Source organism: Dipodomys spectabilis, unplaced genomic scaffold (genome assembly GCF_019054845.1).
Source record: "Dipodomys spectabilis isolate Male_0828 unplaced genomic scaffold, ASM1905484v1 ptg000297l, whole genome shotgun sequence".
NCBI classification, from domain to species: Eukaryota; Metazoa; Chordata; class Mammalia; order Rodentia; family Heteromyidae; genus Dipodomys; species Dipodomys spectabilis.
Window position 1 is genome coordinate 16,951,401 of NW_024870974.1, and position 12,586 is coordinate 16,963,986.

At 41.7% G+C, this 12,586-nt stretch overlaps 1 protein-coding gene across 1 annotated transcript in view; it reads left to right on the plus strand.

Moving 5' to 3' along the window:
- Positions 1–7,533: 7,533 nt before the first annotated feature.
- The window catches only part of Iqcm (IQ motif containing M), a 174,841-nt gene continuing 169,788 nt past the window's right edge, over positions 7,534–12,586 (plus strand). Inside the window, exons 1-3 of the mRNA XM_042701602.1 lie at positions 7,534–7,678; positions 10,055–10,137; positions 12,110–12,347. Coding sequence (XP_042557536.1) covers positions 7,534–7,678; positions 10,055–10,137; positions 12,110–12,347 — 466 coding nt within the window. The remainder of the gene's footprint in view (positions 7,679–10,054; positions 10,138–12,109; positions 12,348–12,586) is intronic.

The window sequence follows — 12,586 nt, forward strand, 5'->3', positions numbered from 1 at the left end:
TAACATGAGGTGTTAATGCTGTCTCAGGTTACTAGACTCCAGCAGGCAGAAGAGAAGAGCACAGAGATTTGCACAGGACATCAGGACCAGCCAGGCCTGCATGTGTCACTTACAGCTTTGGCCTCCATTTAGCTTTAAGACTGCCTGGGACTCAGGAATATATCTACATATCTAGATCTATCTATCTATCTACCTATCTATACATTCTTTTTTGATATATACACATATACATATATACCTACACATATGTACCTATATGTACATGCATATCTACATGTAGATATGCATATATGTATCCCCACATACGTATACATGTAGATACAGATATGTGTATTGTACACACACACACACACATATATATAATATACATCTCATATGTGTATATACACACACACACATCTTCAGGTATAGAGACTCATTAGGAAGTTAGAGCAGGAAGAGGAAACCTAGGGCAGTGTCAGCTCCAAATAAAGAAAGCATTTCCATGAGGAGGCGGTGATAAAACAGGAAGTATGTGTCCTCAGTGGCTTTGATAATAGGTGTGGCTGGTTGCTGTGCTGAGCAAAGGTGAAGAAGAGGCTGGCCAGGACTCCTCTGGGACTGGCCATGTGGGACTGGCCATGCCCAGTGAAGGTCCCTGGGAGCAGTGTGGAGTTGGAACAAGTGTCCAGGCCTGCACAAAGCCCTTCGTGATGCCTCCTTGGGACTGGACTTTTGGAGGCTCGTCAGTTGGGGGTCAGTTCTTGTAGGGCCTGGGTGCTACTACTCTAGACCCACCAGAAGTTGAGATGGGGTAGTGTATACTTCTGGTCTCCAGAGTCACATAGTAGTTGTTATTTTTTAACACTGATATTGCAAATACTGCTTTTCTTCCATTTCTCTGGAATTTCCTTTATATCCATATAAAGAAATCATTCAAACTTTGCAGTATATCTTTTTTAAAAAATTGTCATTTCATCTTTTCTTTCTCTGTATCTTTGAGGACCTCTGGAAAATCATTCAAGGTTTACCGCCGATCCCCTCCTCCTGACCCTGTGTCCAATCTACATTTATTCTGCATATTGAGCTTTTAATTTTCTCCAAAGGGGCTATTTTTCTGCTGATTTGTTATTTTTCATATCCTTATTCCTGGTTGCTTTGTTTCATATTTTGATATTCTTTTCTTAGGAATATTATTTCTTCTTTTGTCTCTGGGTAGAGTCTTAGCTTACTTATTTTAAATTCTTTTTTTTTCATATGCTTTTATAGTTTTCATTTCCTATGGAGTGAATTACCATTCCAGTGGGTTGATATCATTGGCTGTCTGTCCCAGTATTGGTTTTGGACATGTGTTTTATAATTTGAAAGTTGTTTTTACAGCTCTGGGCTTATGTAGAATGGGAAGTTTTATTGTATTTTTAGGTTTTATCTTCTCATTTACTTCCTTGCTTATCACATCATGAGTCATATTACTGTGGTTGCTACTAGGTTTCCTGGTTCAAGGTAGGTCTTGTCTTGGTTTTCTGAGGCTCTGTTTCCTGTGCTATTGAGGTAATTTCATGTCCTGTCTCTGAGCTAGTAGCTGGCTTGGCTGAGTCCTGGTGGTTTAAAAAAAAAGAAAAGAAAAAGATAGTTTGATTCTCTTTCTCTTAAAATATGGAGTTAATGGCGAGCTTGCCTCAAGCAACAGGTGGGAATTGTATTTTCTACTTCTCAGCCAGTTTTCCAGCAGAGCCTCCCCTCCCCGTCCCCCACTCTCCTCCCCGCGTTCTTCCCTGCCTCACATGGGGACAGGATGCATTCTGAGGACTCCACTGAGCTCAAGCCTGGTTGCCTTTGTGTGCTTCTGAGAGCTGGGCCGGCCTCCAGCTCCAGTCTCAATCCCACTGAGTATATTCTGTGTTTTGGGTCCTTGATTATGTTCACTATGACTTTGAAGCACTGTTTGGAATTCTTTGTGTTGCCTGTCCTTCCTGCTCCTCCTCCTCCTCCTCCTCCTCCTCCTCCTCCTCTTCCTCCTCCTCCTCTTCCTCCTCCTCCTCCTCCTCCTCCTCCTCCTCCTCCTCTCCTTCTCTTCTTCCTTCTTCCTCCTCCTCCTCCTCTTCCTCCTCTTCCTACTCCTCCTCCTCCTCCTTCTCTTCTTCCTTCTTCCTCCTCCTCCTCCTTTTCCTCCTATTCCTACTCCTTTCCTTCTCCTCCTTCTCTTCCTCTTTCTTCTCTTCTTCTTCCCCCTCTTCCTCCACTTCTTTCCCCTCTTCCTCTTCATTTTACTCTTCCTATTTTTCTGTTTCTTCTTCCTCTTTTTCTCCTCCTCTTCTTTTTCTTCTTCCTCTTTTTTCTCCTCCTCTTCCTTCCACCCTCCCACCCCCCATAATGTGGTGTTCAGGTTTAACACTTAGGGCTTCATGCTTGTGAGGTTGCTCCTCTACCACTGCCCCCTGCCTTTCAATGTGTTACACTGGTGAGTTTTAGCACTCTGACTGGCTTCACCCTCCTGTGCTATGGTCTGCTTTCTTTAGGCTTCTCATTTCCCCAGGGGTCCTAGAGGAAGGAGGCAGGGCATCCAGCTCTCCTCTGTACAGACAGTCTCTCTCCAGCCTTTCTGCCTGAGTGTCCTGGAACTGTGATTCTCCTGATGGTCTCAGCTTCCCAAGTAGCTTGTATTACAGATGTGAACCCTGGCATGTGGCTTGTTCTTTGTTCTTCGCTTTGTTGCTGCTTGTCCTCCAAAAATGTGTCTTCTTCTTGGCTGTACATAACTTGTTTTAGAAAAAAATCACCTCAAAATTTCATCCCCGACACAGAAAGAGAATCAGGAAGAGGTGTGTGCACTTCCCGGGCCAGGCCGGCCTGCTGTCTGCACACACTCCTTCAGCCTCAGCAGCTCTCGGGAATTGTTTTATCCATACTTTACAGAGTTATGCATGTAGCTGTCCTAAGTGTCTGGGACCAAAATGGCTCTCGGGACTCCGAACCTTCAGTTCAAAAACCAGTCATGTCATGGGATAATGACTAGTCACCTGAAGCTATGAGGGTTTCTTGAATCCTGGCCCTTCTGAGCTCAAAGTCTTTCTGTTCGCCATGGTGTCATACTATCTCCATTAAAGCAATGTAGACAAAAGGCTGATTCAGAGAGTAGGGAGAAAGTAAAGGAAAAAAAGAAAGCTAGAGGAGGGGATCTTGTTAAGGGGAATGGTGCTTTGTCTGGAGGCAAATTCTGGTTCTAGTTCACTCACAAACTCCAATGTCATGATGAGCTCATTTACATCCCTGTGTTGACTCTCCTGGCCTTTGAAGTGTGTGTGTGTGTGTGTAAATTAACAGAACTTCCAGTCTTAAAGTTGTATTATTTGAAAACTTCTCTGAAAGCTACACTTTCCAAAAGCATTTCAGAGCCAGACAATTAATTTTGGTAAGTTCATTGAAGAAAATATGAAATTGAGAGTAGAAGTCAGAATTGACAATATACCATGACTTGCTCAAATGTCTAAATCTACCCCTCAAAAAACCAGTGATTCTGAGTGCAGCAGAATTCTGTGGGAATAGTTCAACAGCTTCGCCTTTATTTTATTTGTTATAATTAACTTTATAGTGTTTTCATGGCTGTCTTTAGCTGTTTATGTAGTGTCCCAAACATCTCAGCAGGGAACTGCTTTATAAATCAAGTTTTCTCTTTTTATTGTTATTTATAGAATGTTAATGGAGTCTATTTAGGAGCAATGAGTATAGATTAGAGAATGGGGCATTCTGAGTAGAAGATTTAACACAAAACGAATCTCAACAGGCAGGATTGTAAAAAAAAAAAGTGTGTGTGGCATTAATTGGATATTAGAAAGCTGTGTGAGAAACCAGATGATCTGGCATGAGAAATTAGACCCAAATACATGAGTTCGAGTTGTGCACATTCTACTTCTCTGAGTTCTCCAGTGGGGGGTGGGCCCATGGTTCCTTTCGGGCTGTCTTAGTTCATTTTATTTATTTATTTACTTATTTTTTTATTATGAAAATACTGTACAGAGGGGTTACAATTACATGGGCAAGGTAATGAGTACATTTCTTATCCAGCATTGTTGCTTCTTCCTTGTTTTCCCCTTCCCATCCCTCTTAGTTCATTTTCGATACTGTAATTACATAGTTAAGGCAGGGTCAGTTTACAGAGAAAAGAGGATTCAGCTCACAGCTGTGGAGTCTGGTGTACTGGCTGTGGTCCAGCTTTGGTGAGGGCCTCCAGGCTGCACCACACCACAGGGAACACATGTGACATTTCAGGGCAGGAAGACAGAGAAGCTGCAGTGGCCACAGCATGGCCCCTTCCCAGGTCAGGTCCTGTCCTCTCCTAAGAGATCAGGTCCTGTCAGGCTCCACCTGCGGAACGTTCCACACTTGTGGCGATGCTCCTTCTAGCACAGGACCCTGTGTGCAGCACACCTAAGCATATCCCAGGCTGTTTAGAATCAGTAAGGCCATATGGAGGGAAGCTGTCCGGGAGCCACCGAGCCCTGCCCAGTGCTGGCCACTGTCACTGCCTTGTGCAGCAGCAGGCATTGAAGGCTGAGGAATGAAGTAGCAACAAATAAAAGTGCTATTCATCCTGTTCATCTGTAAGTAAAAGAAATGGTGGAAAACAGACGTCACTCAATTACTTAATGTAACCGTGTTTCAGGCCTTGGAGTTCTCGATTCTGGAAGGAGACCAATCCTGCTGTCCGTCATGGCTGTGGTACAAGCTGTGCCCCCCAAAGACAAGTGTGAGTATGCAGTCCCCACACACACACCCGGAGCATGGCACGTCCACTCCCCAAGGGGCTGGGTGTCCATTAATAACCCCATTGGCAGATCTTGCAAGAGTGCACACCACACCCTTTATTCCCCTTGAACCCAATCCCGAGAGAACTACAGGAACTTTTACTTTAGTCCTCACTGGGTCCAAAGTACTTGAAATGGGGTTGGCGAAACCCAGGAGCTGAACATTTCCTCTCATTTTAATTAAACTTAAATTAAAGTTAAACTTAAAGATGGATCATTCAGTGATGGGAGGACATTTAAGCGTGCTTGGAGCAACGTGGGTATGTAGGTCTACGTTTTCCAAATGACTATTTTATAAAACCAAAGCACAGATTACATTTTTTCCTCCCTCATAAAAATTTAGCAAATGAACCGAGATGCTTGTATTTATAAAATACAAGTGGGATTTGCAAGCCAGGAAAAAAATAGTAAAATATCCCCTTAATATTTAATATCCATTAATGTTGACAGGATTGTATTTTGAATACCTTATTAAAAGCAAATGTTCTCCTACCACTTATTATGTTGTTAGTTGGTGTTGCTTTCACTTATTTCTAATGTGCTGACTAGAAAATTTTAAATTGCAAATGCAGTTTTATATTGTTATCTCCTTTTCTACTTGCATTGAGTTATCTCTGACATGTAAAAATTGCTTACATTTAAGCTCTGCTAATGATGATGCATGAATGGGTTGGGAAGCAAAGCAACATATCCATTTCCATGCACACTTTCCTTCGTGTGTGCCATATGAATATTTAAGATCTATTTTCTCCACATGTTTCAAGTATGGAGCGTGTTATGACTTACTACACATTGAGTTTTGGTTATTGATGATCTAGCTTTGGTAACCATCTGGACAATTCAGGCTTGGATAGCATGGCTAGGAAATTCTTTTGCTCTGTGGTTCTGACCCTGTATGACTGTGACCCCCTGACCCTTGACCCCTGGATCTGTCTAGAGCTGGTGAAGACAGAGTAAGCATGTATGCAAACATGCAAAGGGCAGAGAGGGAGGAAGATGCTTAAAGAAAGGAATGTTCCCCAGTTTCTTCCTCTCTTTGTCAGTTCTTTCTTTCTTTCTCTCTTTCTTTCTTTCTTTTCTCTCTCTCTCTTTCTTTCTTTCTTCTTTCCTTTCTCTTTCCCTTTTTCTTTTTCTTTTATTTTCTCTTTTTTCCTTTCTTTTCTTTTTGCCAGTCAAGGAGCTCGTTTTATTTTTGCCTTCGTATTATGGCCATCATGACTTTGAAGTCCCAATATTATGAGCTTGGAATTCTCCTACAATTTTTTAAAAAAAACTAACCCAATCCCAGTCTGAGAAATGCCAGAGTACTACGTATGTATGTGAAGCATGGGGGAGGCCTATTAATCCCTATCAAGGCCTATTAATTACCTACTGAGAAGGAAAGAGGCTTAACTAAAGAGGACCGGGAAGTGGGAAGTGGGGGATGAGGAAAGGTGTCAGCTAGCTACAGGGCAGCAGAAAGTCTTCGTGTGGGATTGCCCATGTGGGCCTTAAGAGGACGGTGTTGTGGCGAAAAATACTGACCATACGTTTAACGAAATATAACCACATGCCTTATGATATTTGGCCTTCATTTGGTTCTTCAAATCTTTTTGAGAGAAAGTTAGATATGTCACCTTCTTCATTTACATATGAATAGAATGGAATATATGTGGATTCATCTGTGGCTTTCATTCAGTTTCTGTTCACTTCTCAGCTTCCACTCGCTTCACCCTAGAAGCAGTGACTGCTTCCCCTCTCCTCTGCCCTGCCCTGACACTTCCTGCTCTGCCTCCATCAGAGCTGGCTGCAAGAAGGAGATCTTGAAGAACAGAGACCTTTTCTTGCTCATTTCCTTGTATACAAAACTTTTGTGTTTTACATGTGATGTGTTTGCTGTCCCAGTGAAGAGATTACTTCCTACGGAAAGGAAACTTAGGAAGACTGAAATACACCAATCAGAGATGCTCTGGGTTGCTGGGATTGAAAGGAAGGAAGGAAGGAAGGAAGGAAGGAAGGAAGGAGAGCCTCCTGGGCGTGTGAAATGAGCAACACGCACCTTCAAAGCCACTGCCTGGACCTGGATTCCAGTCTCTGTGCTACCTCTCTGGGGACATTTCTGTTTTAAATATTATCTCTAATAATGTAATTTAAAAAGCTTTTATCTCTTTAAAGGGAAATCTATACATCAGGAGCTTCTGGTTGTGGGTGGTTGACACCATCCTCTAGTTAATTTCACACTGACTGTCATGGCATTTATTTATTTGACTTAGACTTCTTAACCACCTAGAAGATGGGGATAACTAGGTACTCAGCGAATGTATTCTGACCTGACCCTCATTGAGCATAAGCAGAGTGTATCTGAGTTCCTCTCTTCTTCCCTTCTTCCCTTTTCTCCCTCCCTCCTTCCCTCCTGTCTCTCCTTCTCTTCTTCCCCCCTGTTGACCCCCCCTTCTCTTGTTTTGGACAGAGGCCTGGTGTGTTTTCCAGCCTGACCTTGTATTTACCATCCTTCTACCTCACTTTTCCAAGCTCTGGGATTATAGGTGTGTGCCACCACACACACACACCCGGAGGGGAGCCTTTTCAAACACCTGTGAAATCCCAGACACAGGGGCAGGAAGGCATTTATTCTGATTACATAGTGATGGCTTTCGCCAGGTGGCTGTATGTCTTGGCTCAGGATTGTCTCGTTGGGAAGCTTGGGGAAGGCTCTCTGGAGAATGCAAGCGAGGAAGCCCTTGGATGAGCCCAGTCATTTGTTATGGTTATGGAAAAACACAGTGTGTGCGAGCCCTCGGGTCTGCCTGGATGCAGAAAAGACTCGGTGGTTATGATGTCATTATTTGGAGAACTTCATTTTTCTTTTCGATCTTCAGAGGTGAAGTGGAAACAACGGTGCGACCCCTACCGCAGTAAGAAGAGTCTATTTATGAGCTCACAATGGTAGCACTAAATGATAAAATATGGACGTGTTTTTCTTTAGATAAAAAGGAATCATGTATAAGAGCATTTTAGGCTAGAGAAAGCCTAAATGTGCATTGGAAGAATGCACATCTTCATTGTTAATACACACTACAATTTTTAGGGCAATGGAATGTGACCATGTCAACCTCTTCACGAACCATCTTGCTTATAATAATTTCTTTTTCTTTTTTGGGTATTTAGTAACTGAAAGGACTGCAAGCTGATTTTCTTGTTGAGGGGCATGTTAATTCATTAATTTTGGAGGAAAGAGCTGTAGAAAGCCAATTCATTCAAACTATTAGAGAGTTATCATCTTGTTATCAAAGGAAGGCTTGAGTAATGAACTTAGCTATGTAAATAAGAGAATCACACCAATACCAGTGATAGAATAATACCAGTAAATACAATAGAAGTTCACACTTACTGAAGGCTTATTGTGTACCAGGCCCTGTACTAGGTGCCATGTGAGTGACAGCTAATCTTTTCAGCCTGCTGTGACAAACATCAACGCTATCCTCATGTTACAGAAGAGAAAACGAAGGCGTGAGGTTCATTAACAAATCTGAATTCAAGCAGAAAGAATTAGAGCTGTCATTCTCCATGCCATAGGTCTGTACAAATACACACACATTATAGGCCTCTTAAAGTCTGAAGGAGGACGCGTTGGTGACTTTTCTTAGTAAGTTATGATTTCAGGTGTGGTAGTTTACTTTTCTAATCTCAATACTCAGGAGATAGAGATCAGGATTGTGGTTTAAGGCACATAGCCTGTGAGGCTGCATTTCAATAAACAAACCAGGCATAGAGGTACATATCAGTAGTCCCAGATTGCATAAGGACTTGCAGTGCCTAAATAGGTCATTTACTGGAGATTACTCTGATTTCTTATTTTATTTATTTATTTATTGTGAGAATACCATACAGAGGAGTTACAATTACATGGGCAACATAACGAGTACATTTCTTATCAAGCATTGTTGCCTCCTCTTTGTTTCCCCTTCCCATCCCTTCCCATACTCCCCTTCCTCCCCCTACCCAATCCTCCCCACCCCACCAAAGTTGTAAAGTTCGTTTTTTGACATAACGACTTGTACATCTCATTGTTGCAATGGGTCCACCTGTATCCCTAAACAATTTTTTTAAGCCCTTGTTGCTGTAAATTTTCCTCTTAGCACTTCTTTTGCTATATCCCAAAGATTATAGGAAGCTGTATATTCATTTTCATTGTGATCTAGATTTTTTGTAAGTTTTCTCTCTCATTTCTGCCTTGACCGACTCATCAGTTGGTAGTCTCCATGTGCTTGAGTGATTTCTCTGATTTTCATTTTTGCTCTTATTTCTAGTTTTATTCCATCGTCATGATAAAGCAAAGTTCTTTCTATTTTTCTTGTTTCATTTGTTAGAACTTGTCCTTTTAAAATACAATCTATTTTGGAGGAAGTTCCCTGAAAAGAATGGCATCTTCAACAGCTGTTGGGCTGAATACAACGTAGAGATCGGCTAATTTTATTTAACCTGTCGTATCATTCATTGTTAAGTTTCTTTGTTGATCTTTTCTTTAGGCTGCATGTCCCATGCGTTTCTGAGCCCGATCTGTAGCTTTGTCAGTGTTCGGTGCTCATGTAGAATGAGCAGAGGTGGGGTGCAGTGCTCTGTCTCACTGCTGGACTGGCTCAGCACCCAAAGTTGGGCCATATGCTCAGAGCACCAGGTCTGAGTCCTGGCACCACGCAGATAGAAGAGAACCTGCTAGAGTCTCTTGTAGTTGCTAGTGTTTGGATAGGGGCTGGTCAAGATTTAGATTCATAAGTACCTTTCCTGAGACAAATTACTACAGACTAATCACAAACTGATTTTTCATTTTGTGCGTGCTGGTACTGGGGACTTGAACTCAGAGTCTTATGCTCTTGCTTGACTTTTTTCCTCAAGTCTGGCATTCTACCACATGAGTCACACTTCCCTTTCTGGCTTTTTGCTACTTGAGGAAAACTAGTACTCATGGACTTTCCTTCCTGGGCAGGCTTCAAACCTCAATCTTCAGATCTCAGCCTCCTGAGTAGCTAGGATTCCAGGCACAAGTCACTGACACCTGGATGATTTTTCTTTGTAAAGAATAAAATAGTATATTAAAGGATCATTGTGTTCGCTTCTTTTGCTTACATTTAAGATGTCCAGTTACAAAAATTCACTTTGAAAGGGCCCTACAAGATTCATGACTCTCTGTAAATTAATCTCTTACTTTTACCAGTTTGATTGCAAAAGTAGAAATAATGACTTAAAAAAACCCCACCAAAAATCATAATGCTTTCTCTGTTTTTGTTTAGGTCGTACATTGCAGATCCCAAGGCAAAATTTTCTCTATGAAGCAAAATTTCTCATTGCTCGACATTATATGAGCTTAAAAGAGGTTAGTGCTTTACATGTTTTACATTTATGTAACATTATTATTATTGTTATTATGTTTAAGTTAAGAAAACCCTATATTTGTATACTGTAATGGTTAATCCAAGAAACTGCATGAACTCTTGGTCTCCTGTTGGAAATGAAAGCCTCAGTAGCTTGTACAACATTGATGTCAAGTAGCATGTGAAAATGTGAGTTTTCAGTTATGCACATTTGGCCCAACTGTTAATGTTTCCTTCTGATGAATTATAATGGAATGCCTCAGATTATCATCACAAGTAAATATCTCTTTCACACTACTTAGACACAGTGAAAGTGAGTGATATACCATGAAAGGCATCTCTTCTGCACCCTGATCATGACATGCTTACAGGAATTTTCTCATGTCACTTGGTGTTAGGACTGTCTGTGGGCCGTCTGATAGCTCTTGTGGGGAAAGACTGTCTAATTAGAATGTTGAATCTCCAGCTATGAGCACTGTGCCTAGACCAATAAATATTTTCTGAATGGTGGAGCAGAAGGGATGGAAGGGAAAGGGATGGGGTGAGGTGAGGTGCAGTGGGGGAGGGTCAGCACAGGGGAAGCATTTTGGAGGACTGGAAGCGCAGAGTAGGTCTGAAATCTGAGGAAAGAACAGCTGTGATGACCAATAGACTTCTCTGGAGAGACGGGAAGCAAGGGGATTTCAGAATTCTAAATAAAAAGCACAAGTGTTTTGTGAGCATTCTTTTGGTAGGAATGGGATTGTAATTTTTTTTTTTGGGTCTGGTCATGGGGCCTGAACTCTGGGCCTGGGCGCTGTCCCTCAGCTCTTCAGCTCAAGGCTAGCGCTCTACCACTTGAGCCACAGCGCCACTTCCGGCTTTTTTCTTTTTGCTTATGTGGTGCTGAGGAATCGAACCCAGGGCCTCAGGCATGCAAGGCAAGCGCTCTACCACTGAGCCACCTTCCCAGCCCTGGGATTGTAATGTTTCTGTTGAGTAGTTCTTTGTGTCAGGGTTGGCCAGAGGTAGTTTTATGCCAAGATAGGCCAGAGGTGGTTGCAGTCTTGCGTGGATAAGCATAATGTGTCTCAGCTAACTTCTTTCCTCTAAAAATTCCAAAATATAATCAGTTATATTGATCGATGTCACTAACAGGTATATGGAATGAAGGCCTCACCGTGTTCAGAACTAGAAACAGGTGCTTTAGAAACTTGACCTATCTTAGGACTTTTATCTAATAATAATATCCTGATAATATCCTTTCATTCCATCTTAAGTTACCTGGCAAAGCATAATATCAGCATAATACCAACATATTACCAACACAATCACAGCAATATCTCACTGGCACCAGGAGTTGTCAACAATGAGATTTGGCAACAAGTCCAAAGAGCAATGTTGATTGGTTGGAAAATGAACTATCAAAGCACTGGGGCTGTGTTAGTTTCCCACAAAGGGAGTGAGAGGATTTGAAAAGCATATCCTCGTGCAGGAGATGATCTGCAGGCTCCCTCCATAAACCTTCACTTTCTTGCAGCCTGGCTGAGACCTTCTTTCTCTGGGGGAAATTATTAGTATTTTATAGACATTGAAAAGTTCTTCAATGATGTCTGAAAAATAATTGAATTCGTCTACGTCTGGTTGCAAACTTACTGTTTTAAAAATCAACTGTGAACCTGTGTTTAAACGCATCACATTAAAAGAGAGAGTTGTTTTAAAATGAATATTTCTTTTGATGTAGACTGTGAATTTCATGCTTGTGAAGGGCTTTGCAGAGTTACATAGAATAGCATTGGGTTCTGCTGCTCACTCTCAAGTGCTCTTTGCACTATGTCTTCTACCACAAGGTGCTTTGGTTTTCATGTAATTAGTGAAGGTGCAATTTTATCTTGATAAAAATTTCTAGGTAATCTTATTGATTTATTGACAATGTGAGCTGGCTTTCATTAAGTCATGAATACTAAACTTAAAATACTTTCATTTTATTCATAGAATGAAGTTCCAGGCACTTCGATAGATGTTTTCAAAAATAAATATCCCAAATCACATTTTGTCAGATATGTACCTTCGAAGATTAAAAAGACCAAAACACCTGATGTGGTCCAAGAACACAAGGCAGTACTCCGAAGTATTTGTTTTCCCCAGATCCTTCCCCCAGAGGGACATTTTAAGAAGCCATCTGTCTTTAATATAAAGGAAAGGTACCCGACGGTAAATCTTTTCACGAAAGGTCAGTTTTGAGAGACATCAAAGAGATGCAGTAATTAACAGTAAAACGGGTTTGTTTATCTCTAGTAGGATTTCCTTGTTTCTATACTACCCCAAACTTTAAAGTCTAGCAATGAGAAATAAGGAGGCATGATAGTAAGGCTTCTGGGCTTTGGGAGCCTCCAAACTGACAAGGCCAGGGTGTCGTCATGACCAGAGCATCCAAACCAAGGGTGTGCAGCAGGGAGAGGGGAACTTAGG